Source organism: Anabrus simplex, chromosome 2, assembly GCF_040414725.1.
Source record: "Anabrus simplex isolate iqAnaSimp1 chromosome 2, ASM4041472v1, whole genome shotgun sequence".
Classification (NCBI taxonomy): domain Eukaryota; kingdom Metazoa; phylum Arthropoda; class Insecta; order Orthoptera; family Tettigoniidae; genus Anabrus; species Anabrus simplex.
This window is the reverse complement of record NC_090266.1, coordinates 1,090,310,756-1,090,337,535: the sequence shown is the minus strand read 5'-3', so window position 1 is coordinate 1,090,337,535 and position 26,780 is coordinate 1,090,310,756. Positions and strand designations below refer to the sequence as shown.

Below are 26,780 nucleotides of genomic sequence, written 5' to 3'. Positions count from 1 at the left end.
ACATCGGGCTGATATTACGGGAAGTAGAGTCGGGGCAGAGGCCGGAATGGAAAGACATCGCAGAACGCGTCCAACCTATGAGGCGTACTGGGCCCAGTGGTCGTCTCTCATGGTTAGTGACAGGGTACTTACCCGCACGTGGGAATCAACAGATGGAAAGAAGCACATTGCACAGCTGATAATCCACAGGAGCATGAGAAAAGAGGTGCTGACCGAGTTGCATGCGGGTGCTACTGCCGGCCACTTGGGAGTGAATAAGACACTAGATCGTGCCCGACAGCGTTACTACTGGGTGCACTTGAGGAACGATGTTGAGAGGATGTGCCAGCTGTGTGACACCTGCATGGCGAGCCGGGGTCCACGTACCACGAGTAGGGGGCCAAATGATGCAGTACAACGTTGGAGCACCATTCGAGAGGATCGCAATTGATGTCGCTGGACCATTCCCCGAATCTGAAGCCGGGAACCGCTACCTACTCCTGGCTATGGACTACTTCACAAAGTGGCCGGAGGTCTACGCCATCCCGAACCAAGAGGCATCGACAGTGCCCGACGTCTTGGTCAAGAATTCTTCTGTCGATTCGGTGTCCCGAGGGAACTTCATAGCGACCAAGGCAGAAACTTTGAGTCCAGGTTGATGCAAGAGATTCTGCAACGCTTAGGAGTGCAGAAGACACGTACGACGCCTCTCTACCCTCAGTCAGATGGTATGGTGGAGCGTTTTGTGAAAACCGTCGAAGAGCACCTCAGGAAGGTGGTTTCGGCGCACCAGAAGGACTGGGATGAGAGGGTCCCCTTCTTCTTGATGGCCTATCGAGCATACACTCATGAGACGAAGGGCATGACACCTCCCAACATGGTCTTCAGAAGGGGGCTCCGCCTGCCATGCGATCTAATGTTCGGGTCTGCATCAGACCAGCAGCAACCAGCGACAGACTATGCATGAGAGTTGGTGGATCGGCTCAACGACATCCACGATCATGCCCGACATCATCTAAGGGTAGCCAGTGACAGGATGAAAGCCCGCTGCGACATGCTCGCAAACTCTGCGGGTTTCCAAGAAGGTGACAGAGTGTGGCTGTACCGTCCGGTGCAGACAAAAGGGAAGTCACCGAAACTGCAGCCACAATGGGAAGGCCCATATACAATCGTCACCAGGATCAACGACGTCGTCTACCGGATCTGGCGGCCTCCCCGAGGGAAGATGATGGTTGTTCACCTGGATTGCTTGGCAACACATCGTGGAGCAGCTCGGGACGAGCAGCCTTGAGGAGGGGGCAGTGTAATGGTCATAGCGTCCGCCATGTCAACTGGCAGTGGGCCCGGCCCGGCACCGTATAGACCCACCCGTTACGCTTCAACTGTGCCAATCACTAGCAGCGCTTAAGTGCTAGGCGAGCCCCACTCGCTTCCGCTCGCGATCCCGTAGCAGAGGAGTATGGAAATGACTCCACGATTAATCTGGAGTGTTCCATCTCGCGATGTTCCTGGATCCATCCAGCATCCGGACGATTCTAGAAGAGCCAGCGCAGGTATATAAGAGAGGAACGACCTGCCTGGAGTTAGTGAGAGTTAGACTGAGTTAGAAGTTGGTGTGGTTCAGTCGTGAGCGACTGCCAGTGTAGTGAAGTATGTGAACTGCCGTGATTATCGGACTAGTGTACTACAGTGCGGACTGTCGGCGAAGGAGAGAACGTGTAGCCGTGCGACGCGGGACCTTGTGTGTGGGTGTAAAACTGTGTAGTGTGAGAACAAGTGAGAAACGAAGGGAGAGAGAGCGTGCGAACTGCGCAAGTGTGTGTTATGAGCAAAAGTTGTGTGTAGTCTTCTGTAGTTTAGTGCCTAGCTAATAAATCTTAGTATTGAAGCTACCAGTTTAGTGTGAATTGATCCTGCTAACTCGTTATATGGCTGATGATGACCCCGAGTAGGGTTGAAACTAGTCCCATGTAATGTAAATAACATTGTAAATACAACTTAGTATTGAATAGGTGGAAAACTCTCCTGTGCATTATTTATATGTTATCTCAGTTCAATACGGACCAACAACATGAAGTTCATAACCCCTGATAACAAGTTCATATTGTGCCGCATACTTGATGATGTGTCGCACTCTCTATGGTCTGTAGCATAGTACTGACCAGTCATTACCTAAGCTATATATAGACTCATCTGAAAAGGTGGTGTAATTGTTGTCTTACTTCAACTTAGCAAATGCAAGTTGATAAAGCTTACAGTAAACCGAGAGAATCTCTGTTTAAGCAGCCTTGTGGCAAGTGATAATGATCTCCCATAATGAGCTGAAGACTGTAAAGTATAGCGCCATAAAATTACAAAGTTTGTCCCATACATTGAGGCATACACCAAATCAGTAGGGTCCAGCTTGTTTCAACCTTATTAATATGTTCAAATAGCAATAAAACTATCTGGGTACAAATATAATCATAAGCAGGACTACTGAGTGAGTGGCTGCTCAGTTTGGGTCATTTTGCTATCGGCTTGCTTCATGAGTTAGTGGGTTCGAACCACACTATCGGCAGCCCTGAGATGGTTTTCAGTGGTTTCCTATTTTCACACCAGGTAAATATGGAGGCTGTACTTTAATCAAGGCCATGGGGCGCTTCCTTCCCACTCCTATCCCACATCACCAAAAGACCTATCTGTGTCGGTACAACATAAAGCAAATAGTTTTTTTTTTTAAAGAAAGAAAAGAAAAAAGAAAAGAAAAAAGAGCAGGACTCAAAATATTGTTATTCCATGTGGTTTACACAACAATCCGGCAAGGCACCATGCGCTTACCTCGTACGTTACCAGTGTACATGTTGATTTCTATAATAGACTTGGTTGGGTGTATGACATGTTAGATAACTATACTAATATTCACAATTGTATGCAACCAAAGCAACCCAAGCTCCACAAGACATGCGCTAATTAAACTCTGTGCTTTTATTCGATGGATAAATTCAGCATATCAAAGTAAGCAATCAAGTAAATGGAATCTGTTGAGAAGAACAATGGAATGAACATTTTCATATTTCCATCATTATCTGAAAAACTAAAAATTCCTAAAAAGAAGCATGATATAGAAAAATAAAACTTATTTCACACATCAATATCTTCATCATAAGGCAATTACCTGATGGTTCTGTATTGAGAGACTGCAAATCAGCTACTAAGCTTTCCATTTGTTGTTTCTTTGATTGAAGTTCATGTAGCTTATCTTGTAATGCTTGATGTTCAGTCATGAGCTCTTCATCATGGTCTCCAATCATGTCAATCATCTGTAAACAGTATCATTACTTTCAATGAAGATAATTCAAATATATGTGTTCATAATGTCATAAAACTAGAAAGCACATAATATATTAGAACAGTAGTTTTCTAACGGTGGGGAGATGAGAAGTGCTGGAAAGGTGGAGCACCATACTTTCTTACTACCCATAACGATTAAAATTGTTTAAATAAATAAGATAAATAGACAAAAGGCCTGAATGACCTGCATAAGCAGAAACGTATCAGGAAGAAGAAGACAGAAGGTAAAAAAATACGTAACTAGAAAAGTGTTACATATGATAAAAACTTCATTATGATCCGTATTGACAGCAGTTACAATTGGTACGTAAAATGGGTCAACCTATTAAATACCACACTGATAAAAACATGTAATCAAACCATAACATTATATTCACTCATTTGATATAGTCAACATGTATCCCAACATGTATTCCCATTAATGACACAATAGATGTAATTTAAAGAAGTTTAGTAAAGTGAGTCAACCTGAGATTGAAGCATTTATCACCATTCTAAAATTAGTACTGCATAATAATTTCATTTTTGACAATATTATCTATTAACAGGAGGGTTTGCCCATGGGTTCCCGGCTTCGTGGATCTTGACATATATTCAGATCATCTCGAACACAATAGGATTCTCAACAGCACCAATTTCAATAATATATGTTACTGGGCTAGGTAAGTTGATGACATCCATGTCATAATATACTGCAGATAACAGATCAAAAATGCGACCACTACTCTCGATAAACTCAATGCCCTCGACCCTCACACAGAGTTTACCTTAGAATAGGAAATTCATCAATTCTTAAATTACTTATACTTAACCATTACCAAACTGTGAGTCATATCAACACCCAGCTGAATGTTGGGCGTCAGGAACACATTTCTACCAGGACTCGGTAAGGAGGCAATTGCACCGCATAGGCTTCACCATTTAAATCTAAGAATTTCATTTTTGTCCATATTGAACTGAGAATGGAAGATAGGAAACTTAAAAGGGTCCACCTTTTCAATACAAAAATGTTATAGTTTATTTACAACATATATTTACAATTGGAAACTAGTTTCAACGCTGTTTGGCGTCATCTTCAGCCAAAATGTGGGAAATAGGCTAGCATGTAGACATTTATATTACACAAGGCTTTACATTAAACAATACACATCTTACGAGGAGATAAAAACAGGGACGAATGTAGAAACAAATGAATCATTGAGAAAGCAAAAGTTATAAATATTAAAAATAACCTTAACCACACATCTTGCAGTGCGAAAATATTTGCCTTGAATGATTCCTGAATACAAAACGCACGCGCACACATTTCTGAAGAGCCAGCAGGCAGGAAAAAGTAAAGTGAAACCTTAAGAGTTCTTCTGAGAAGAGTTCATCATTTTTTCTATGTTCCGACTAACTAATGAAGTCTCCCTTGAGTTCCTGATAAACATACACAACAGGAAATTCTCCTTCACTCTCAACAATAGCTATAAAGACCAACGGTAAATTGCATTTTAAATATTGTGCAGAGACGTGAAAGCATGATCTTGAACATGATATAACTTCTTCATTTAACCCAATTTTTTAAACAAGGTGTTACATTAAACAATACACATCTTACGAGAAGATAGAAACAGGGACGAATATAGAAACAAATGAATCGTTGATAAAGCAAAAGTTATACATGTTAAAAATAACCTTAACCACACATCTTGCAGTGCGAAAATATTTGCCTTGAATGATTCCTGAATACAAAACGCACGCGCGCACACTTCTGAAGAGCCAGCAGGCAGGAAAAAGTAAGGTGATACATTAAGAGTTCTTCTGAGAAGAGTTCATCATTTTTTCTATGTTCCGACTAACTAATGAAGTCTCCCTTGAGTTCCTGATAAACATACACAACAGGAAATTCTCCTTCACTCTCAACAATAGCTATAAAGACCAACGGTAAATTGTATTTTAAATACTGTGCAGAGACGTGAAAGCATGATCTTGAACATGATATAACTTCTTCATTTAACCACCTTTTGAAAGTCTCTCTCTATATTACATAGCTTCATTAACACCACGATTCTGTAGATGCACAAAATAATCTTGTAATCTTCACAGGTCCGGTATTCAGCTCGACAAGAATATAAAACTGGTATTAAGGAATACGTTTTCTGAGAGTTTGGAGGTTGACTGTGCCAGTATCTGTGATGTATTGTTGCAGCGTTACGTGTAGGGTGGGGGCAGGTTTCTATGATGTTTATTGCGGGACATAAGGCGGTAAAGCTATGGCGCGAGATGAAGAGGAACAGAGCATGTTGGATAGTTTAGGTCTGGGGAGCGGCCATTGTTGGATTAGGAGGGGAGAGGGAAGGAGCGGTAGGAGAGGAGGAGTGGAAGGAGGGGAAACATGGAGGATGATGTGGTGAAAGTGTGTGGCGTGACAAAGTATTATGCATAATGTGAAAGACAGATCTGTTTTTCGGGATATTCATGTTTTTGAAAAATTCAGTGAGAAAGTCGAATAGGATTTTTGGTTTCTCTGAGATAACATTTAAGTTTAGGTTGGGATTGAAATATTGGTCTAAATGAATATAGAAGTTTTCAGTGACGTCTAGGAAAGAACCTTTGTTTAGAATATTTAATACCTCAAGATCTTGATTTATTTCAGTAAAGTTGTGCTTAAATTCTTTTATATGCAGGCCGACCGCGGAAAAACGGTTGTGTTTTATGGCATTGACATGTTCTGCATATCTGATTTTAAAGCTGCGTCCTGTTTGCCCTAGGTAAGAACTTTTGCAGTCTTGGCAAGAAAACCTATATACACCTGATTTAGAAAAAGGACTAATTTTATTTATTGATGAAGAGTTGTGTAGGATCTCTGTGCTTCTATTGTTAGTACGAAAGGCTATTTTAACGTTGTGTTTTTTAAGAACGTTAGTGACGTTGTAAATTTCTTTATTGAAGGTAAATGTGGAAAACGTGGCAGTGTTAGTATTGTCTTTTATTAGGGTGGTTTTTGGGCGGTGTCTGAATTTATTGATTATTCTTTCAATAAAGGATTCATTATATCCATTAAATTTTGCTATAGAGCGAATGGTGTTCAATTCTTTATTTAAGTTTTTTCTTGACATCGGAATTTTGAATGCTCGGTCTACTAAGCTATTATAGGTAGCCGCTTTGTGTGTTTGGGGGTGTAGTGAGTCATTTCTTATAGTAGTGGCCGTTTGAGTGGGCTTTCTATAGATACTATATGTGAACGAAGAGGGGTGCCTATTGATTGTTAGGTCTAGGAAGTTGATGGAGTTGTTTATCTCTGATTCTAAGGTAAATTTAATGTCATGATCAATGTTATTGAGGTTTTTGAGGGTGGAGCGTTCATCTAGGATTATAAATGTGTCATCTACGTACCTAGCCCAGAATTGGATATTAGCAAATTCACCAGCATATGACCAACTCATGTCCCTTTGCTGACACCTCAACACAGAGCTCAACGACGTGCATGGGCCCGTGAACATCAGCAACGGACCATGAAACAGTGGTGGCGTGTAGTATGGTCCGATGAATTCTGGTTCCAGTTGTATTGAGCTAATGGGTGCGTGAGTGTGTGGCGTATGCCCCATGAAGCTATGGAACCTGCGTGTCAACAAGGTTGTGTCCAGGCGGAAAGTGGCTCAGTTCAGGTCTGGGCAGCGTTCGCATGGTCACAATTAGGCCCCATTGTCCTGCTGCAGGGAGCGCTGACTGGTGCATGTTATGTGGACATTCTTTCAGAACATCTGCATCCCTTTCTGGCCCTTGAGTACCCTGATGGAGATGCCATTTTTCAACAGGACAATGCGCCATGTCACCGCTCTGTGGTGGCATGCAGGTAGTTGGAGGAGCAATCCAGTGAAGTTACGACCATGGAATGGCCCTCCAGATCCCCCGATCTTAATCCAATCGAGCATTTATGAGGTTCTGTCGATACTGGTGTATACTCCATGAACCCCACACCAACTACACAACACAAACTGTGGGTAGCAGTGCAAAACACGTGGGTCCAGATCCCTCCAGAATGTTTCCAACACCTTGTAAGAGTCAATGCTTCACTGTATTGCTGCCATTTAGAGGGTTCACAGGGGAGCAACTTGTTATTAACATCACATTCAGTGCCTTCCGAAGACTTTTGGCCACTCAGTGTATATCAGATCACTAACATTTTCAAGAAGTATAATCTTAATATAGGCTATAAAACCAGCAATAATAATATTATTAATAATAATAATAATAATAATAATAATAATAATAATAATAATAATAATAATAATAATAGCTAGTGGCCTCTGCAGAGGCCTGATGTAGATCTTTCTATTTGGCGCCACATAGGAGACCTGCGCGACTGCGAGTACAGGGTCCTACTTACGATGAAATCTAATGCCGAGCCATAGGAATTAACTAATGAAAGTTAAAATCCCCAACCCAACCAGGAATCAAACCCAGGACCCCTTGAACCAAACACCAGCAAGCTAACCGTTTAGCCATGGATCCAGGCAAACCAGCAATAATAATTCCTCCTTATTTCATAACACTCATTTAGTTAACTCTGCTAATAAATTCCTTAACTCGGGAGTATACAAACTTAAATGTGATGAATGTAGGGCAACATATATAGGTTGAACAGGGAGGAATTTCGCTACATGTTATTCGGAGCACGTCAATTGAAAAAAATATAACCGCTTTTCAGCTATGAGCCAACACGTCTGACTGAGATCACAAATTCACATCCATAAATCAAGACCTAGACATTTTAAAAGTCGCAGACAAGGGTACCTTGCTCATTATCTTTGAAAATTGCTACACTCACCTAGCAGTACTTTAATCCCAACTGCAACCTCAATGAAGTATCCGAAAAGCCAAACATTTTATTCGATATAGTCATTTCAGTTCAAAAAGAACATGAATCCAATATGAACAGATGCTGAAACATCCCCACAAGGCCTCCATTACCCCTACTCCTCCCTCTCAACTTCCCCTTCGCTACCTCTCCCGCAACCTGACCCCCACCGTCAACCTCAGCCATAACGTAACGTTCAGTGTACTATACTCTGTCACCAGCATCAGACTCCTTTGGAACTGTGTGGAAGCTGGAAAGAGAGAGGGGGTAAGTCCTGGTTACATCTATGCTTTTTGTTCCACACACAGTAGTTCAGATTCTTTACATTTCTCTTTTCTCTATTACAGACATTGGTCTGATCTGTATTGACAGCACGTCTATTGGGCCACTATCCATTTCTGCAATAACTATTGATGTGCCCCTCAATCACTCACAATAATACATAAGCTCTTTGTTAAGATCAAGCAAGAATAGGCTCCACACAATAACTCACCAATTCAAAACCTGGGTACAACACTTTATAACGTATGGGCACAAGTGTCAACAGCTTTCTGTAGGAGATTGATTTAACGTGTGTTCTCTTATCTTAATACCTCGACATGTATAATGTTTTTATTACGCCAAGGTCTAAGTTATTTGTTTAATATTTGTGATGCACGGACTTAAGTGCCACCAAGTTTTCTATCAGAGATTGATTTTAATGTGTAACTTTTTTAGATGTCTTTGTTTCATGGTCTTTTATGTTTTTAGTTGTGCCAATTTTAAATATTTATGGGTGCTGATGGCCCAAGCAGCTGAAGAAAGGATACAAATGCTAGTATTGAATAATTTCTTAATTATCCTAGCCCCTGAGTACTCGTATGTTCTGCTTCATAAGAAGATGGTATAGTTTATCTTGTGAATGGACCAATCAAAGTACAAAAGCACAGTGTGTGAAAGACATGCGATGTGGGTCCATTCTATACATCATGAGACCAGTGGCAGATTTTCACTGTCCAGACAGAAGTCAGTGTGACCACTAGCGAGTCTCATAGTCACCAACATGTTAAATTAGGTAATAAATACTAAAAAGCTGGTTACATTAGTTTTACAAGAAAGTGCCGTCAAATATTCAAAAAACACCCTCTAAACCTTGAAATGTATTTACTTATTTATTTTGTTTGAGAGTAATTTGAAGAAAGTTTAACTTCATTACAACATTCTGTCATACTACAGGACAGCCATTTTCAATGCAAGTTTGTTATCAAGCAGACCAAAAATTTCCCGAAAGCAAGCTTACAGTTAGATGATCCATACCACAAAGCCAACATGAACAGTGATAAAGCATTTCCACCTCACTTTTAATTTTCCTTAGTGAAAATATTTTGCCACTCATTTTAAGTCCTTTCTGACAAGATAGTATTCCCCATCATTATCTAGATTACCTTTTCAAAAGTACAGCCAGCACATGCTTCATGATATCTGCTGAAAACATTTAGCACACAGTTTTTCACCAACCCCTCAATAGTTCTCCCATCTCATATGACGAGAAAGACTAAGCTGCCCCATAATTGTACCCAGTGATGGGAAAAGTACAAGAAAAAAGTAATTGGGCTGAATTACAGCTACCTGAGAAATATTTTACTTACAATTATAATAATCACACTTACTTCATAGAGTGCCAGTCTTAAGGATATCATCAGCTTTTTTTTTTTCCTCATGGGGCTGGAATGATACCAAAATTTGCAAGGGAAAAGATATTATATTCTGTGTTTTTTAGCATACAGTAGATACATTAAGTGATTATCATCACTAAGTGAGACTAAACACAATAACCTGGAACTTTAATTTTATTTATTTGTACTTCCTTCAATGATAGGCTACCTAAATCTGACAAAGTATACCATAGCACTTAAATACTGAATGTATGTTTAACTGTGAAGGTTTTTCTGGAGTTAGACCTTCTCGTATGCAGTACTACACAGGTTATTTCTAACAATTTGGATGGAGCCTTTAATGGTCAAGACAGTTAAATCCCAGGCATGAGGGGAGATGGAACCAAAATCTGGACTCCCAATCCCATCATTTCAAATTATCATAATCAGTGGTTTCAGTGAAACACTTTGCTTGGCAGCTTGTGCAACGTTGATTAAACAGGTAAACAGCAATGTTGTCATAGTGATTGCAGACTAGTACATATAGAGTTTACTATTCAGGTATGTAAATTCAAACTGCAATTTTGTACTTAATTTCCTTTAGTTAGTTTTCCACAAAAGTATGGTAAACAATTTTCGTCCCCAACTACTAGAATTAGCCTGCCTGTCATGAAATAAGACACCACCCATTGTTTGGCTTTATTATTATTATTATTATTGTTCCATGTTAGCTGTGGAACGCAGAGGTGAAAGAATGTGCGGGCTTGAATGGGTCTAACTACAATATCAAAATTAATTTAAAACTTAAACTGAGGGTTATATTTTCAGAACTTCAAACTTAACAATTTTTCATGATAATGAAGCATCAGGTACAATGACAATCTTAAAACAAGTCAAGGAAAATACAAGATTAGTGAACGTGACAGATTTTGGGCTTCAAGCCCCTCGTTTTACGATTCCTGAGCTCCCAGCGCAAATTTACCATACAAAAAGAGACAAATTTAGTCAAGGGCAGAAATCCCTTCATTCAAAGAGCACTTGCTCCTAAAATTACAATATATAGCCTTCCAGAGGCACTCTTTACAATTACAAAACTTGAAAAAGAGCTAACAGGCTCTCCGTTTCTTTCAGCCTCCTTGAGGCAACCTCAAAAATCTTACACTCTCTGGCCTTCCATGGCCCAACTTACAATTTGAAACACGGGTATCTCATACCCAACCTATAGGGCCTTTGTGGAAAAGAACAGGTTAAGTAAATGGCGCTAAACACAAACTGAATGGAGGCGTACTGCACTCCAAGATAATGAACACTTAAAAAACCTAAAGGACTCTAGGAAGATGAAACAGGGGCTATTCCCAAACTACCGAGGTGACTCGTATAGAAATTACATTAACACATTACAGTAGGAAAAACAGTTAGAGAAAAACGTAGTCACCCCAAACCAAGATGAAGGGGAGCTCGAGAGGGTACTTCACTCTCTATCCCCGGTTTACAGTTAAAGATTTTATGAAGTTTTTATATTAGCCGGAAGAAGTTACATTTTAGAAAAGTTGTTACATACTAATAATAATGTTATTGGTTTTACGTCCCACTAACTACTTTTACGGTTTTCGGAGACGCCGAGGTGCCGGAATTTTGTCCCGCAGGAGTTCTTTTTACGTGCCAGTAAATCTACCGATGCGAGGCTGACGTATCTGAGCACCTTCAAATACCACCGGACTGGGCCAGGATCGAACCTGCCAAGTTGAGGTCAGAAGGCCAGCTCCTAAACCATCTGAGCCACTCAGCCCGGCTTGTTACTTACTAAAGAGTCGGACCTTTCCCTCGGGTTAAACTGCAGAGTTAGCAAGAAAGAATAAAGTTATGTGGCCATTAACCTTATAGATGTTCTGCTGCTGACGAAAAGAGACCGCCCGCTCCTGCTTAACACACACACTCAGATAGACAATGATCAATTGGCCAAGAAACGTGAAAAGCCGCAGTTTATAAACCCTCAGGGAAGGTTCGAGATCATTCAAGACTAAACTAGCCAAAACCCCTCAATTTTATTGGTAGAGTTCAAAAGTAACACTCAGAATAGAACAAGAAGCCTGTGATAGCTGGAAAATTAATTACAGAAATTAGTGATTGGCTAGATTCAAAACTGGCGGAAATAAAAAGGAAATATTGCCAACCCAAAATATAAATGAACATCAATCGCTTACAAAAACCTAGAAATACAAAACTTCTTTAAATTATATGTTCTTTCACTTTGCACCAGGGTGCATGATCATAGTCTTTTGGTAGTGTCATCTGTGGAAAAATGTCCAAACTTCTTGATGAATGGCAAATAAAACAAGGAGAAATTCACTCAGGTTAGGAAACTGCACAATAACAAAATTACATAATATTTCGGTGGTGACATCTTCTGATTAAAGTTCTAAGTTCCTGTTGTAGTAGTTTCCACTTTAGTTTGATAGAGGAGTTCATTTAGGCGCTAATTTTGAATGCGCGGCGTTGAGGTGTACCTCCCAGTATTATTATTATTATTATTATTATTATTATTATTATTCTATTATGACCACATAGGATCACTTTAGTAAGTCCGTCATTCAAGTCTCTTTGAAGGGAATGTTTGGGCTTTGCAATCCTCCAGTACTTCTTCAGACGCTCCGAACTTCGTGTCCTTTCCTCAATTGAAAATATGTGTGTTGTTGGTTTGTTTTGTGTAAAGGTAAAGCGGAGGTTTGTATTCTTGAGTTTTGTATTGAATTTTATCTTATTTGTGGTGTCTTCTGTTGTAAGGCCTATTTTCTTCAGATCCTCTCTTACTTCTCTGATCCATTTACATCCTGTTGTGGTATTTTTTGAGACGAGATTGTGTTGTACTAGTTGTTTCAGAAGTCTCGAATCCTGCATCCTCATGATATGTCCAAAGAATCCCAGTCTCCTCTTTCGCATAGTATCTGAAATGGGTTCTAGCTCTTTGTACACGACTTTGTTAGGTATTAACCGCCACTGTCCATCTTTCTGGTATTGTTTGTTGATGCAGGTTCTTCCAATCCTCCTTTCAATTTCCTGAAGTCTATCAGTCTTTGATTGTTTATTCAGGTGAAAACGTGTTTCTGCTGCATATGTAGGTTCTGGTTTTATAACTGTGTTGTAGTGTTTTATTTTTGCATTTATGATAGTCATTTCTGTTTGTAGATATCTCATGTTAATTTTTGTGCTTTAGCTAAACTATTTGTTCTTGTGTGGATTGAGATTTTTTCATTTAGGTTATGTATTATTACTTCTCCAAGATATTTAAATTGTGTTACTATTTTCATTTTTCATACCATTTATGGTAACTTCTTTTAGTTGTGTTGGTTTTAGGGGCATAATTTCTGTTTTTTCAAATGATATTTTGAGGCCAATTTTGTTTGCAATGTTTTGAAGTTCTGATATCTGGGTTTTTGCTTCTTTTATGCCCAATGCTAGTAATAATAAATCGTCAGCTGTAACGTGCTCCCCTACATCTAGATTTCTACTTTACCTTCTGCTCAACTTCTCCGGCCTGCTACAGCATGTGCTTCGACCGCTTACCCAGCCCGCTATGCACTCGACTACTGCTCGCCCTCCGTCCCCTTCCCTCTGCCGCTGCTTGTGTACATCACGTCTGGTTCTCATACTTTCTGGACTCTGCTCTTACGCTATAAATGCTCGCCCTGGCCTCGAACTGGCAGTCAGACATTCAGTGACGAACTGTGTGGAGGGAGGCGTTCATACTCGCATTTCGGCTGGTCCGTATGCGATATCTTATGTACAACTTAACATCTGAACCTTCGACGGCTGGCTGGGTGAGCGAAAATTAATCTTACTGTGTTTTTAATTTCTAATTCAGGAAACTATTATTCTCTTCTAATATGCCCTCCTGGCTGAATATGCAGTGTTGCATTTGGTGTGGCTACTAAAAATTTACCAACTAGTATGTTCATTTTGAACTTCTCATGAATATTTCCTAAACATTATTTTAAAAAAAAACTAACTTCGTGAACAGACGCTAGAAGTGACAATCGTACCTGTGATTTTCTGTACGGTTGTGTGCGTGACCCTACTACTTTCTCAAAACTTATTTGCAGGCTGAACGTTTTCCTTTCCCTTTGCCAGCCCTTGGATCATTTTCTCCCTTATTGTTTACTTTGTTCTCCTTTTTAGCTGACTCTGGTGGTTTTCACATTGTACAGTGGCCTTTGTGATTTTAGAATTCTTTCTGAATATAGTTAATATATTTTTTGATAGGGTACTAGTCATAATTGCATCTAGTCAATCATTGGTTGTATCTAATCCTATTCATTATTTTGGTGTATAAACCTAGAATTAATATTTTTGTTCCCATCTTGTTTGAATTTATACTATTTACAAAATTGCCCCGTTTCATTGGTGTTACAATTTCTACTTTGTTTGGTTTCAATTGAATATCGTCCTCTATCCTGTAATAATCAAAACATTGTCCACGTAATCACATTTTGTTGGTTTTATAATACATATGTATTGTGCAAATCTAACTGGTTGTACCATCCTGACTGCCATGTCACCTATCCTTAATTTCTTGTCAACCTGTACCTACCACGTATGACTTCTGGAAAAGTCTCAGCATAACGCTTCGTGCCAGACTCTGCTCATTCGCTGCGATTGTATTCTGAATACTATTTGATGAAGAATTTTGTTAAATGCTGGGCACACATTATGTGAATGTGTGCATCGGCTTCACTGTTTACATTACCTTGCCACTGTACTTCACCCATGTTTGCTTGCGCCAACCACACTGGTCAGAGTGGTGGCTTAATTTTTGAAGCATATTTCTATCCCATGCGTTATTTCGATTTTTGCTTATTTTGAGTACTCTATTATTCTATGATAACTAAACACTCCCTTTTTTTAAACAACATTAACGTGACACAGCGAAAACCAGGCAATCTGTTTTGATTTTTCAGCCAATCTTTATTTGGGGGGACATTTCCTAAACCATTCCCTCATTACCATTTCTAGAGCACAATTAAATAATAGTGGTGAGAGCCCATCTCCCTGCCATAGTCCAGTTCTTATTTCAAATGTCTCTGATGTTTCACCCCCAAACTTCACATTTGGTGTTAGTGAGAGTCAATTTCATCATGTTTATTAATTTGGGGTGTAGTCAAAGGTGTCTTAAATTCTTTAAACAGAGATTCTATATGGATGCAATCATAAGCTTTCTTGAAATCTACAAATGTTATCAGCATATCTCTGTTTCTTCTCCTGTTATAGTCCATTATCAACTTAAGACTCATGATCTGATCAGGATAACTCCTCCAGGGTCTGAAACCTCCTTGATATTCTCCAAGTTCTTTCTCAAGTTGTAAACTTATCCTATTAAGGATGATTATTGGCTTTACTTAGTGCACTAGTATCACAACCATGCTACACAAAGCCTGTACTTACTAAAAATAAATTTCTATTCCACTAAAGTTCATCAAAGTGTACCGTTTTATTAAACAGTAAGTGTAACAGAATTCTTCAAAGTAACACCTGCATCCTTACTTTTTTTGAAAGGGTCTGTTGTTCTTCGGTAACTGAAATAACACAAAGAAACTTTCGATGGTCTACAACTTGAGTTTATTAACCTACATTACATAATCCATTTTCACTGCGTGCGTAACAATTGGTCAAAAGCCAAGAAGAGCTGGACGTTGCTTGGTTGATATCTAGATTCTCTAATTCTTACAGATGGCAAAACAGACGCGTGATCCAAAAATTATTACGCCTTGCATGAAGTACAAACGAGTTGAATGCGCCATATGTATTCCATCACCCCTTCTTGCTTCAGCGGGTTTGTCTCACCACAACCATAACTGCTCAGAAAGTTTGAGAAAACATTCCTTTGCTCAAGATCTGCCAGCATCTCATCTAGCAGACCTGCAATCTTTGGAATGGCGAATGGGGAAGTAGCAATCAGGGTAATTGCAGAATTGTGAGAAGCATCTACATGGGCGCCTTGAATTTTCACCTTTAAAATATACCTAATCTAAAAGAAATGTTCATATTCAAGTGCTACTCGTACTGCATGTACAAGGTCCAATATCCTCACTGTTACATATCATGTCCACCTATTATATTCGGCAGGCCGAGTACAAAGCTGTTTAGTTATTCTGCTGTACATATTGCGTTGTAGCATGCTTCACTTCTTGTAACTGCTTCAGTTATTCTGGTGCACATATTGTGTTGTAGCACGTTTTACCACTTGTAACTGCTTCTCAGTGAATCTTTTCTTGCAACATCCAGCACCATCTGTTGCCATCTTTAGTTTTCTCAATGAGGAGGACATAAATTAAATTTGATTTTTTCTTACAATGTAAAAGATTCTCTCTGTTTGGGCATTACTGTTTGGCACTGAAAAAACAGAGAACATAACGTTACTGAGAGTATTATGCTTCATTTGACCACATGCATTCTTTAAAGTAGCAACTTTACTCCAAGCAACATCACAACTAGTACAATTTAATATGTCATGTGATAAAATGTCAACCTGGTAAGATGCAAATACTGATTCAGTTTTATCATGTTCTGAATTTGCTATAATTTTGCAAAATCTGTTTATCAAATATTCTATAGATGAAAATGAAACACCTTGTCTCAAATTTAAATTAGGAATCACTACATGTTTCAAAAATTCATCACTAGAAGGAAATGTCACAATGTTATCACAAGCTGCAACATTAAACTCTCCAACATAGGAATAAAATTCTTGCTCATTAAAACAACTTAATTCTTCATCTTTCAAATAAACCCTACACTTAGCACCAATCACCAAAACCTCGTATCCTTTTCGGTGCTTTCCTTTTATAAATTCCACCTCAGTAACTGAAGTAACTCTTGCTTGTACAAAAGATGGTTTAATAAACCTTACCAGCAAGTCTGTTAAAAGACCATTAAGTTTACTATGCAACACACAACCAACTGGGGCATCTTGTTACAAAAAAAAAAAAAAATTACATTATTAAAAATGGGCAGTACACTCAAAACAAAGTGACAGTATAACTTCGCCATGGGGTAAAAAAATTGGTTTGGTTTGTGAACACTTCCTCTTTTTTTCTTTTCTTTTTCTTGTCCCCTACAAAACATCAGAGTTAGAGCCACCCACTGATCCAGAATCCTGGTGATACATTCACGGTGAGAAAGACAACATGCATCTATATACTTAAAAATCTTGTTAAGTTTAGCACTACACATCACTTCATATACTTTCAAAGTGCCAAGTCATTTGTAACTTTTTTCTGGATAATAGAACATTTGAACCAGAGGTCCAACTCGTTGGCTGAATGGGCAGCGTACTGGCTTTCGGTTCACGGGGTACTGGGTTCAATTCCCGGCCAGGTCGGGGATTTTAATCGCTTTGATTAATTCTTCTGGTTTGGCGACTGGGTGTTTGTGTCCGTCGCAACACTCTCCTCTTCATATTCGGACAACATACCATATTTCAAACCACCACAGAAACACGCAATAGTGATTACATCCCTCCATACAGGGTTGGCATCAGGAAGGGCGTCTGGCCGTAAAACAGGGCCAAATCCACATGTGCGACACAGTTCGCACCCGTGACCCCACGGGTGTGGGGAAAAAGCGGTAGGAAAAGAAGAACATTTTAACCAGAAAGTGTTCAATATGGACTGGCAAATAATTATAAGCTTTCGACAAGCTAAATATATTTGAAGGCATGAACATCTCTGTATTAAACAGAAGACTGTCTCAGATATTTTTTGACGAAGCCATTATTGCTCAAATCATTGTGTTGGCATTGTCAGAAGAAACAGCTATAAATCCGAACGAGTTGGCGGTATAGCTGTGAGCTTGGATTCGGCAAGACAGTGGGTTCAAATCCCACCGTCAGCAGCCCTGAAGATGGTTTTTTCCATGGTTTCCCCATTTTCACACCAGGCAAATGCTGGGGCTGGACCTTAACTAAGGTCAAGGCTGCTACTTTCCCAATCCTAACCCTTTCCCATCCTTCCGTCACCAAAATCCTTTGATGTGTTAGTGCGACATTAAACAAGTATTTTAAAAAAACATGCTATTAAATTTCTGAGGAATATTTAGAGAAGAAAAAACTCATTGCTAACAACCAAAAAATACCTGGACGTGTATTATCAGCATTCTCTAATAACGGTAAAAGTAAAGTACTCACCTGACCTTGTTCTAGATTACAAAACATAACAACCAAAGGATAAAGCTTGATATCATTAGCATAATCTTGCAAGATTCTCAATCAAAAACTCAACCTTTACAATACTGAAATTTTGTTTTTATTCTTCAAGTCAACATTAATCATTTCTGAGACACGTTTCGTCCATTATTGTGGACATCTTCACCCAATCTTACACAAGATACATTAAAAATATAACAAGGACATTAGAAACAAATTAAAAATTAAAATATGATTTGGATTTCGAATGAGTCAATATAAAATACGACATGCATAAAAAAAATATCGAAGGGAACATTAAAATTGTAGATCCATGAAAACAGCACAGCCTATTAAGCTATAAATGTTGGTATAAGTGTCAGTAGCACACAGAAGTTTCGTTGAACGTCTGACTATTGGGAAAAAATATGAGAGATGTACATAGTGTCCCCGTCAACATAAGACCGTAACTGTGTGGAGAAGAGTTTGGTGTACGGAACTCAAGATTATATTCTGTCAAGTGGAATGTATCAGCTAACAGGAAGGTTATGAGTGTAGCCTTGAGCGAGTAGCGTGCAGACAGGTTCATATACTGGTCCACGCGTGACGACTATTGTGTTTGTCTTATTTAGCTTATAGTGAAAGGATAGCCTCAGCACATGACAAAAAGAGCAGCAGATCAAGGTTAATCAAGATACCACAAGTGTAATCTTGAATATTCTGCTGAGCAAGTGATGAACCACTAATCACCAAGATAGGAATGGTGACATCCAGCGAGTAATTTCCAGCATACCACACTTTCTGGCATGCAAAGAAATATAACTGGCCTGCAGTCAGTTTCGCATCTCTCCCTCATGTTGTGAACCAGCAGAGACAAGTTAGTATTTTCCACACTGCTCGATAAAACATTAAATAATCTGGCTGGAGCACGTTTTAATGTGTTGTGCTAGTTTCAGCTGGGGAAGAGGACATCTACTGGAGCATGAGGACAGCATTCAACGGAACTACAAGATATCATTATGCCAGTTCCTGTGTAAAGAATTCAACGATGAAGAGGCTTCCAACGAGGGACTTTTCTGCTACAATGCACAACTGAATGAAGACGCAGCCACGACTGTAATGGCGGATCAACCGGAGAAATAGAGAACCAGACATGGGAATCTACATTCATTTGCTAAATTTAAGTGCGCATTTGTAAATTTTACCTTTCCTTTCCATAGAATATAGTACGATCGTTATTCTAGTAGTATATTTTCTTTCCACTTCAAACTTTACTTAGGTGATGGTAGATTTTTGTATGACTATGATAGTCCTGAAATGAATAGCATGATAGTTCAGATCACCTATTACAATGCATTCATGTGCAACGTTGTGGATAAAAATAATGCAACTAAAAATCAATGATCTCTTTGATAATTAATGAAATTAATCACATTATGTCTGGAGTGATAGGGGAATTTCCACAGAACATGTCAAGTGACTCCCTCTCAGATTGATTCTGATGGTTCCGTCAGCTTCCGCTTCGAATGCTAGCGCTGTAGCGCGTTCGGTAAGCCACCTGGTGACGAATGAACGTACCACTTCCATTTCTATCATAAACGTCTAAATTCAAACGTCATTCTTGGAGAAGTCTTCCTCGTGAATAGTAGAGATTTTCTTCTGGCAGAGAAAAGTTCTCTGCGAAACGTAAAGAATTTCACCTTATTTTCTAACATGGCATAAGCCCAAGCAAGTCTTGACATGGCATAAGCCCAAAAGCCTGTATCATGTCTATAAGTATGGGCCGTGAAGGCATCAATGGTAACAAACTCAGAACGTTTTAAGCAAGTCTTGGACCTATGGGAATAATAAAGTCCCACTTCCATTTGACAGGCGAGGGACTCCTTGGAAACAACTTGGCAAACAAAATGAAATTTGATGGGGAGCTATCAATATCAAAGTAGAATTGGCTGAGTCAGCAAAGAGTATGCATCTGGATGTGTTAGGAGTTAATGATATTTGGGTGAGATAAGATTACGAGGAAGAGATAGGAGATTATACAGTGTACTTGACGGGTGTTAAAAAGCGAAGGAGCAGGCGAGTTGGCCGTGCGGTTAGGGGCGCGCGACTGTGGGCTTGCATCCAGGAGATAGTGGGTTCAAATCCCACTGTCAGCAGCCCTGAAGATGGTTTCCGTGGTTTCCCATTTTCACACCAGGCAAATGCTGGGGTTGTACCTCAATTAGGGCCACGGCCGCTTCCTTCCAACTCCTAGGCCTTTCCTATCCCATCGTTGTCATAAGACCTATCTGTGTCGGTGCGACGTCAAGCAACTAGCAAAAAAAAAAGTGAAGGGCAGAGTATGGGGTAGGACTGTTCATACTACTGAACACAACAGTTACTGTTCGGCATGAAAATGAGCGAATGATGTGAGTAGATATGGCAGAAGATGGATTTACGACGAGAATTGTCTTAGTGTACTTACCACGTGAGGGTGCAGATGAGAAGGAAGTTGACAAGTTTTATGAAGCACTGAGTGACATTGTAGTCAGGGTCAACAGCAAGGATAGGACAGTGCTAAAGTATATAGGAAAATATTTAACCCCTCAGCGTCGCAGCCATTTAAATAGCTTCCTACCCCGCGGCCAGATGAGATTTCAACTACGCGCGACTGAAATACATCGATTCACTTAAAGCGTTACTACAAGTATAAGAGTAGCCCGATTTTCACGAAATTTGGAATTCCTTATGACAGGACTATGTACATGCAGATAATTACATAATTGTTTCACATTTCCTTAGTAATTTAGTTCCGTGTGATAGAGTTCGAAGCACTCTTTGAGACAGGGACTCAAGTCACACTCCTGGCAGCAGTACACTGACGTCTTCTTTTCGCCATGTTTTGAACACAAGATACAATGTCTGTGAGGTTTGGATTTCCAACTCTTGGGTGCTAATTTCCTGATAAAATGTCTATCCTGCAACCTTGGAACTGTATTATCTGATGCGCGCCGGCCTTGAATATTTTGTTCCCCTCCCTTCCGAGCGTATTTTGTAAACAAACCTTTCACCAGATGAACCCGATACGGTAATTGCTCAATATTTGTCTCTGTGACCTGTGTGAGTATTATTAGAGAATTTAGCAATCAGAATTCACCATTGAAAACTTCTCTTTGACCTGTATAATTATCTATAGCCTCTTACACGAAATTTCCAAGTACTGTTTCCTCCTCATTGTCACTCTCATCATTTACCACTGCTACATCATCTATTTCATTATCACTGCTGCTTATACTGTCACTACTACTTCCGACTAAACTTTCATCTGAATTATACAATACTTCAAGCACGTTACTGTCAGTCATACCACGGCTGAGCGCCGTGTGTCACACGGACTGATGAAGCTGCAGCGAGGCCGAAAGCAGCAGGACGAAACTGAATGAGGGGAATAACATTAATGACGAAACAAACCAACTCAATACATATTTCAGATAAAAGGTCGAGACAACGTCTTTCAAACGAGATATATACCATGAACAACTGGTTCTCGTATCATATGACAGAAAGCAGCACTAACTGATGCCTACACAGAGCGCTCGTGGAGAGTTACGAAAATATTACAAGCTGAGAAATAAAGATAAATATAATAAATAAACCGCACTCCCAATGAACAAATAGAACAAAGAACATCACACGAAAAGACAAACTTCTCAGATCATCATTTCCTTATTTTATTCTGTGGGAAAGAATGAAGCAAACAGACTTAAAAAAAGCAAGAGATTAGTTCTCAGACTTATTTGACAAATAATTTTCCTTGCAAAAACAACTACATTATAACGATTTTTCATTTCTTATTTACAACATTGATAAACCCGAAAATGTCTTCTTGGAAACCAAACAATTTGCATATCAGAAACTCCAAAACTCTTCGCGCTATAGCCATAAATGTGAAACCATGTATGGGTCTATACCACGTATAGAGGTCGGCGGCTACGGAAGAAAAGAGGGTCTATACCACGTATAGAGGTCGGCGCTGAGGGGTTAATATTTATTTCCACCTATTCAATACAATACAAGATGTTGGCATTTAAGTTAAAACATTTTTCAAATGTGAGACATGTTTTGCCTCTTATTGTGAGGCATCTTCAGTCACTAATCAAAACCTTATTATTTTTGTCAGACATTTCCAAACATTTTACAGTTATTATAAAAATGTTCATGAAATAACTAAAAATCTTATATAATGATAAACTCATGTGTAATTCACTTGATGAATAGGATGTCATTAGATGGTACAGTAGTACAGATGATGGCTTGAAGCCTTAGTCAATATTAGATTTTAAATACATAGTGGAAGGTATATAAAATCATATCATTGAAAATATACAATACATTAGAATGATATTAAAATAGTAGATTCTTAGATGGTATACTTAAAAATGGAGGTGTTGTATAATTATAAGTGACAGTTGATGGCTTAAAGCCATAGTCAGAGTTTGAAGTATAAGTAAAATAACATGCTAATATATAGTAAATGAATATGAAAAAGATTGCATTGATGAATATAAAATGTAAAGGAAAAATATTCCAAATGCTGGGTAATTGTTATTGACGTTAGCGTATATTTGCCCGTAATGTTTAATGGTCAACAGTTCATAGATTATTTATAGATTGGTTCAGCGAGATTGTGTTGACATGAAGTTTATAGTTGGCTTAAATTTATTTTAAGTCATCTGAGTAAGTTTGTAGAGATGATGATGAGCTATTATTCTCTACGTTGGTACGATTTTGACACGAACGTTGAATGGCTATTGTTTTCTTATCTGATTGACAATATATTTTCAAAACATTGATATTGGAAATTATATATTATTGAAGAATGTTGTGGAAGTTTGATGGGGCTGTTGAAATAATGTTGTGATTGGTTGGTTCTGAAATGAAGAAAAAAAAACTGTATTAATTTTGATGAGAATTAAAGAAAAAACTTGGGGAGGTTTTGTCAAAGTGTTGAAGGAGAGAAGATGTTGGTCCTTACCTATGGCGTTGTTGGCCCGTTTGACTTGTTGTGTGAATCATTGTCAGGATACTAGTGGTCGCTAACGTTTTTACTCCTTGTGTTGTACGCATGTCGTCTGTGCGGAGGGGGATGGGTTGGAGGGGGCGTGGCTGTAGGTTTGTGATTGGCGCACGGAAGGGAGTTGTGTATAGTGCGGGAAGCGGAGGGGCGTGAAGCATTTATTGGCTTAAGATTGGCCCGTGGAGGTGAGTTTTGTAAGTTGGGAGGGGAAGGGGTGTGTGATGTGTTTGTTGACGTGGAAGGAGTGTTTATTGGTACTGTATTGAAAATATTGAAGAAATTTTTGTCTTGAAGGTTTACTTTATTAAATAATGTTACTATTTGGTCATATAAAGGGCTTCTATTGTCTATTGGATCATTTAAATTCTTATTAGCATTGAATTTTTGGTCCAAAAATATATATAAATTCTTGAATTCGGTCATGAGTCTAAATCTTTTTAAAATTTGAAGGTCCTGTTCAATTGTGGTAAAATTGTGCCCAGTTTCTTTCATATGATTGCTCATTGCTGAGTGTTTATTGTGTTTCTGAGCAATGAAATGCTCGGAGTACCTAGTTATGAAGCTTCTTCCTGTTACTCCGATGTATGAGTTGAGGCACTCACTACATGTTAATCTATAGATACTGGAGCCTGAGTATTTATTATTTTCAGAATTTATTGTATTGTGGTTGAAGAACATTTTTAGGTTTGAATTTTGAGTTTTGAAAGCTATTTTGAACTCTTGATTTTTTAAGGTATTGGTTATTTGATGTATGATTGGGTTGGTGTATGTAAAGGTTGCGTACCTAGATTTTTCATTTCTTATTGGGGAGAGGTTTGTGGATAGTTTCGATTTAACCTTATTAATTAGTTTGTCTATGATGGAGGGGTTATATCCATTGAAAGAGGCTATTTCTTTTATTGTATTTATTTCTTTTTTTAAATTGATGGTTGAAAGGGGAATTTTTAGAGCTCTGTTCACCATACTGTAGAAAGAGGACTGTTCGTGTGATTGTGGATGTAGGGAACATTGTTTAATAGTTGTAGGTGTGAGGGGCTTTACGTTGCACCGACACAAATAGGTCTTATGACGACGATGGGATAGGAAAGGCCTAGGAGTTGGAAGGAAGCGGCCGTGGCCTTACTTAAGGTACAGCCCCAGCAATTGCCTGGTGTGAAAATGGAAAAACACGGAAAACCATCTTCAGGGCTGCCGATAGTGGAATTCGAACCTACTATCTCCCGGATGCAAGCTCACAGCCGCGTGCCCCTATGCGCACGGCCAACTCGCCCGGTATTGTGATGTCAAGAAAATTAATAGAGTTGTGGTCCTTGTCCTCTTTAGTGAATTTGATGTTGTTATCTAGATTATTTGAATAAGTTAATATGTTTTCACTGTTGTTGAGATTTTTGTCAATTATTACTAGCGTATCATCGACATAGCATAGCCATAGATTTAATCCATTGATGTTTTTTATTATTTTGTTGTTTTCGAGGTTATCCATATGAATTTCAGCAAGGATTCCAGATAAAGGGTCTTCCATGGACAGGCCTTCTTGTTTGTATATTTTATCATTGAAAGTGAAATAGTTGTTTTGTAAGACAAAGTTTAGTACTTTTAAGAGTTCTTCTATTTCTATTTTGCTTAAATTGCTGTGTTTGGAAAGATTGTTTTTTATTATTTCTATAGTTTTTTTAGCAGGAATGTTTGAATAAATGTTAGTGACATCGAAAGAGCACATTATGTGATTAGGTTTTAAGTTGAATTTTTTAAGGGTTTCACATAATTCTATTGAATTTTTAGGGTGTTTGTTATGGAATATAAAATGTTTTTTGAGACATTTTTGGAGGAATTGTGAAGTTTTATATGTCGGGCTATTTTGGCTGTGTATGATCCGTCGAATGGGAACGTCCTACCAATGTCATACCAACGTAGAGAATAATAGCTCATCATCATCTCTACAAACTTACTCAGATGACTTAAAAAAATAAATTTAAGCCAACTATAAACTTCGTGTCAACACAATCTCGCTGAACCAATCTATAAATAACCTATGAACTGTTGACCATTAAACATAACGGGCAAATATACGCTAACGTCAATAACAATTGCCCAGCATTTGGAATGTTTTTCCTTTACATTTTATATTCATCAATGTAATCTTTTTCATATTCATTTACTTCTTCTTCTTCTTCTTCTTTTATGACCACATAGGATCACTTTAGTCAGTCCGTCGTTCAGGTCTCTTTGAAGGGATTGTTCGGGCTTTGCGGTCCTCCCAGTACTTCTTCAGACGCTCCGATCTTCGTGCCCTTTCCTCAGTTGAAAATGTGCGTGTTGTTGGTTTGTTTTGTGTAAGGGTAAAGCGGAGGTTTGTATTCTTGAGTTTTGTATTCAATTTTATCTTATTTTTGGTGTCTTCTGTTGTAAGGCCTATTTCCTTCAGATCCTCTCTTACTTCTCTGATCCATTTACATCCTGTTGTGGTATTTTTTGAGACGAGATTGTGTTGTACTAGTTGTTTCAGAAGTCTCGAGTCCTGCATCCTCATGATATGTCCAAAGAATCCCAGTCTCCTCTTACGCATAGTATCTGTAATGGGTTCTAGCTCTTTGTACACGACTTTGTTAGGTATTAACCGCCACTGTCCATCTTTCTGATATTTTTTGTTGATACAGGTTCTTCCAATCCTCCTTTCAATTTTCTGAAGTCTGTCAGTCTTTGATTGTTTATTCAGGTAAAAGAGTGTTTCTGCTGCATATGTAGCTTCCGGTTTTATAACTGTGTTGTAGTGTTTTATTTTTGTATTTATTGATAGACATTTCTTTTTGTAGATATCCCATGTTAATTTTTGTGCTTTAGCTAATCTATTTGTTCTTACTTGGATTGAGATTTTTTCATTTAAGTTATGTGTTATTACTTCTCCAAGATATTTAAACTGAGTTACTATTTTGATTTTATTACCATTTATGGTGACTTCTTTTAGCTGTGTTGGTTTTTGGGGCATAATTTCTGTTTTTTCAAATGATATTTTGAGGCCAATTTTATTTGCAATGTTTTGAAGTTCTGATATCTGGGTTTTTGCTTCTTTTATGTCCACTGCTAGTAATGCCAAATCGTCAGCAAAACCCAGGCAATTTGTTTTGATTTTTCGGCCAATCTTTATTTTGGGGGGACATTTTCTATACCATTCCCTCATTACCATTTCTAGAGCACAGTTAAATAATAGTGGTGAGAGCCCATCTCCCTGCCGTAGTCCAGTTTTAATTTCAAATGTCTCTGATGTTTCACCCCTAAACTTCACTTTTGACTTGGTATTGGTGAGAGTCAATTTTATCATGTTTATTAATTTGGGGTGTAGTCCAAGGTGTCTTAAAATTTTAAACAGAGATTCTCTATGGATGCAATCATAAGCTTTCTTGAAATCTACAAATGTTATCAGCATATCTCTGTTTCTTCTCCTGTTATAGTCCATTATCAACTTAAGACTCATGATCTGATCAGGACAGCTCCTCCAGGGTCTGAAACCTCCTTGATATTCTCCTAGTTCTTTCTCAAGTTGTAAACTTATCCTATTAAGGATGATTATTGAAAATATTTTGTATGTTAAATCTAGGAGAGAGATTCCCCTGTAGTTATTAGGGTCGGTTTTGTCCCCTTTTTTGTGCAGAGGATGAATGAGGGCTGTTGTCCAGTGTTCTGGTAGTTCTTCTTTAATCCAGATAGAGACAAGTTGTTGATGGAGGGCAACTTTTGCTGAGTTTCCTGCATATTTCCAGA

General features: G+C 38.7%; 1 protein-coding gene across 4 annotated transcripts in view; it reads right to left on the bottom strand.

The window, feature by feature from the left end:
• cmb (combover) overlaps nt 1–26,780 on the bottom strand; it is a 522,232-nt gene that overhangs the window by 308,894 nt on the left and 186,558 nt on the right. For all 4 annotated transcript variants that reach the window (XM_067139692.2, XM_067139691.2, XM_067139689.2 and 1 more), the window contains one exon: nt 3,137–3,281. In XM_067139692.2, coding sequence (XP_066995793.2) covers nt 3,137–3,281 — 145 coding nt within the window. The remainder of the gene's footprint in view (nt 1–3,136; nt 3,282–26,780) is intronic.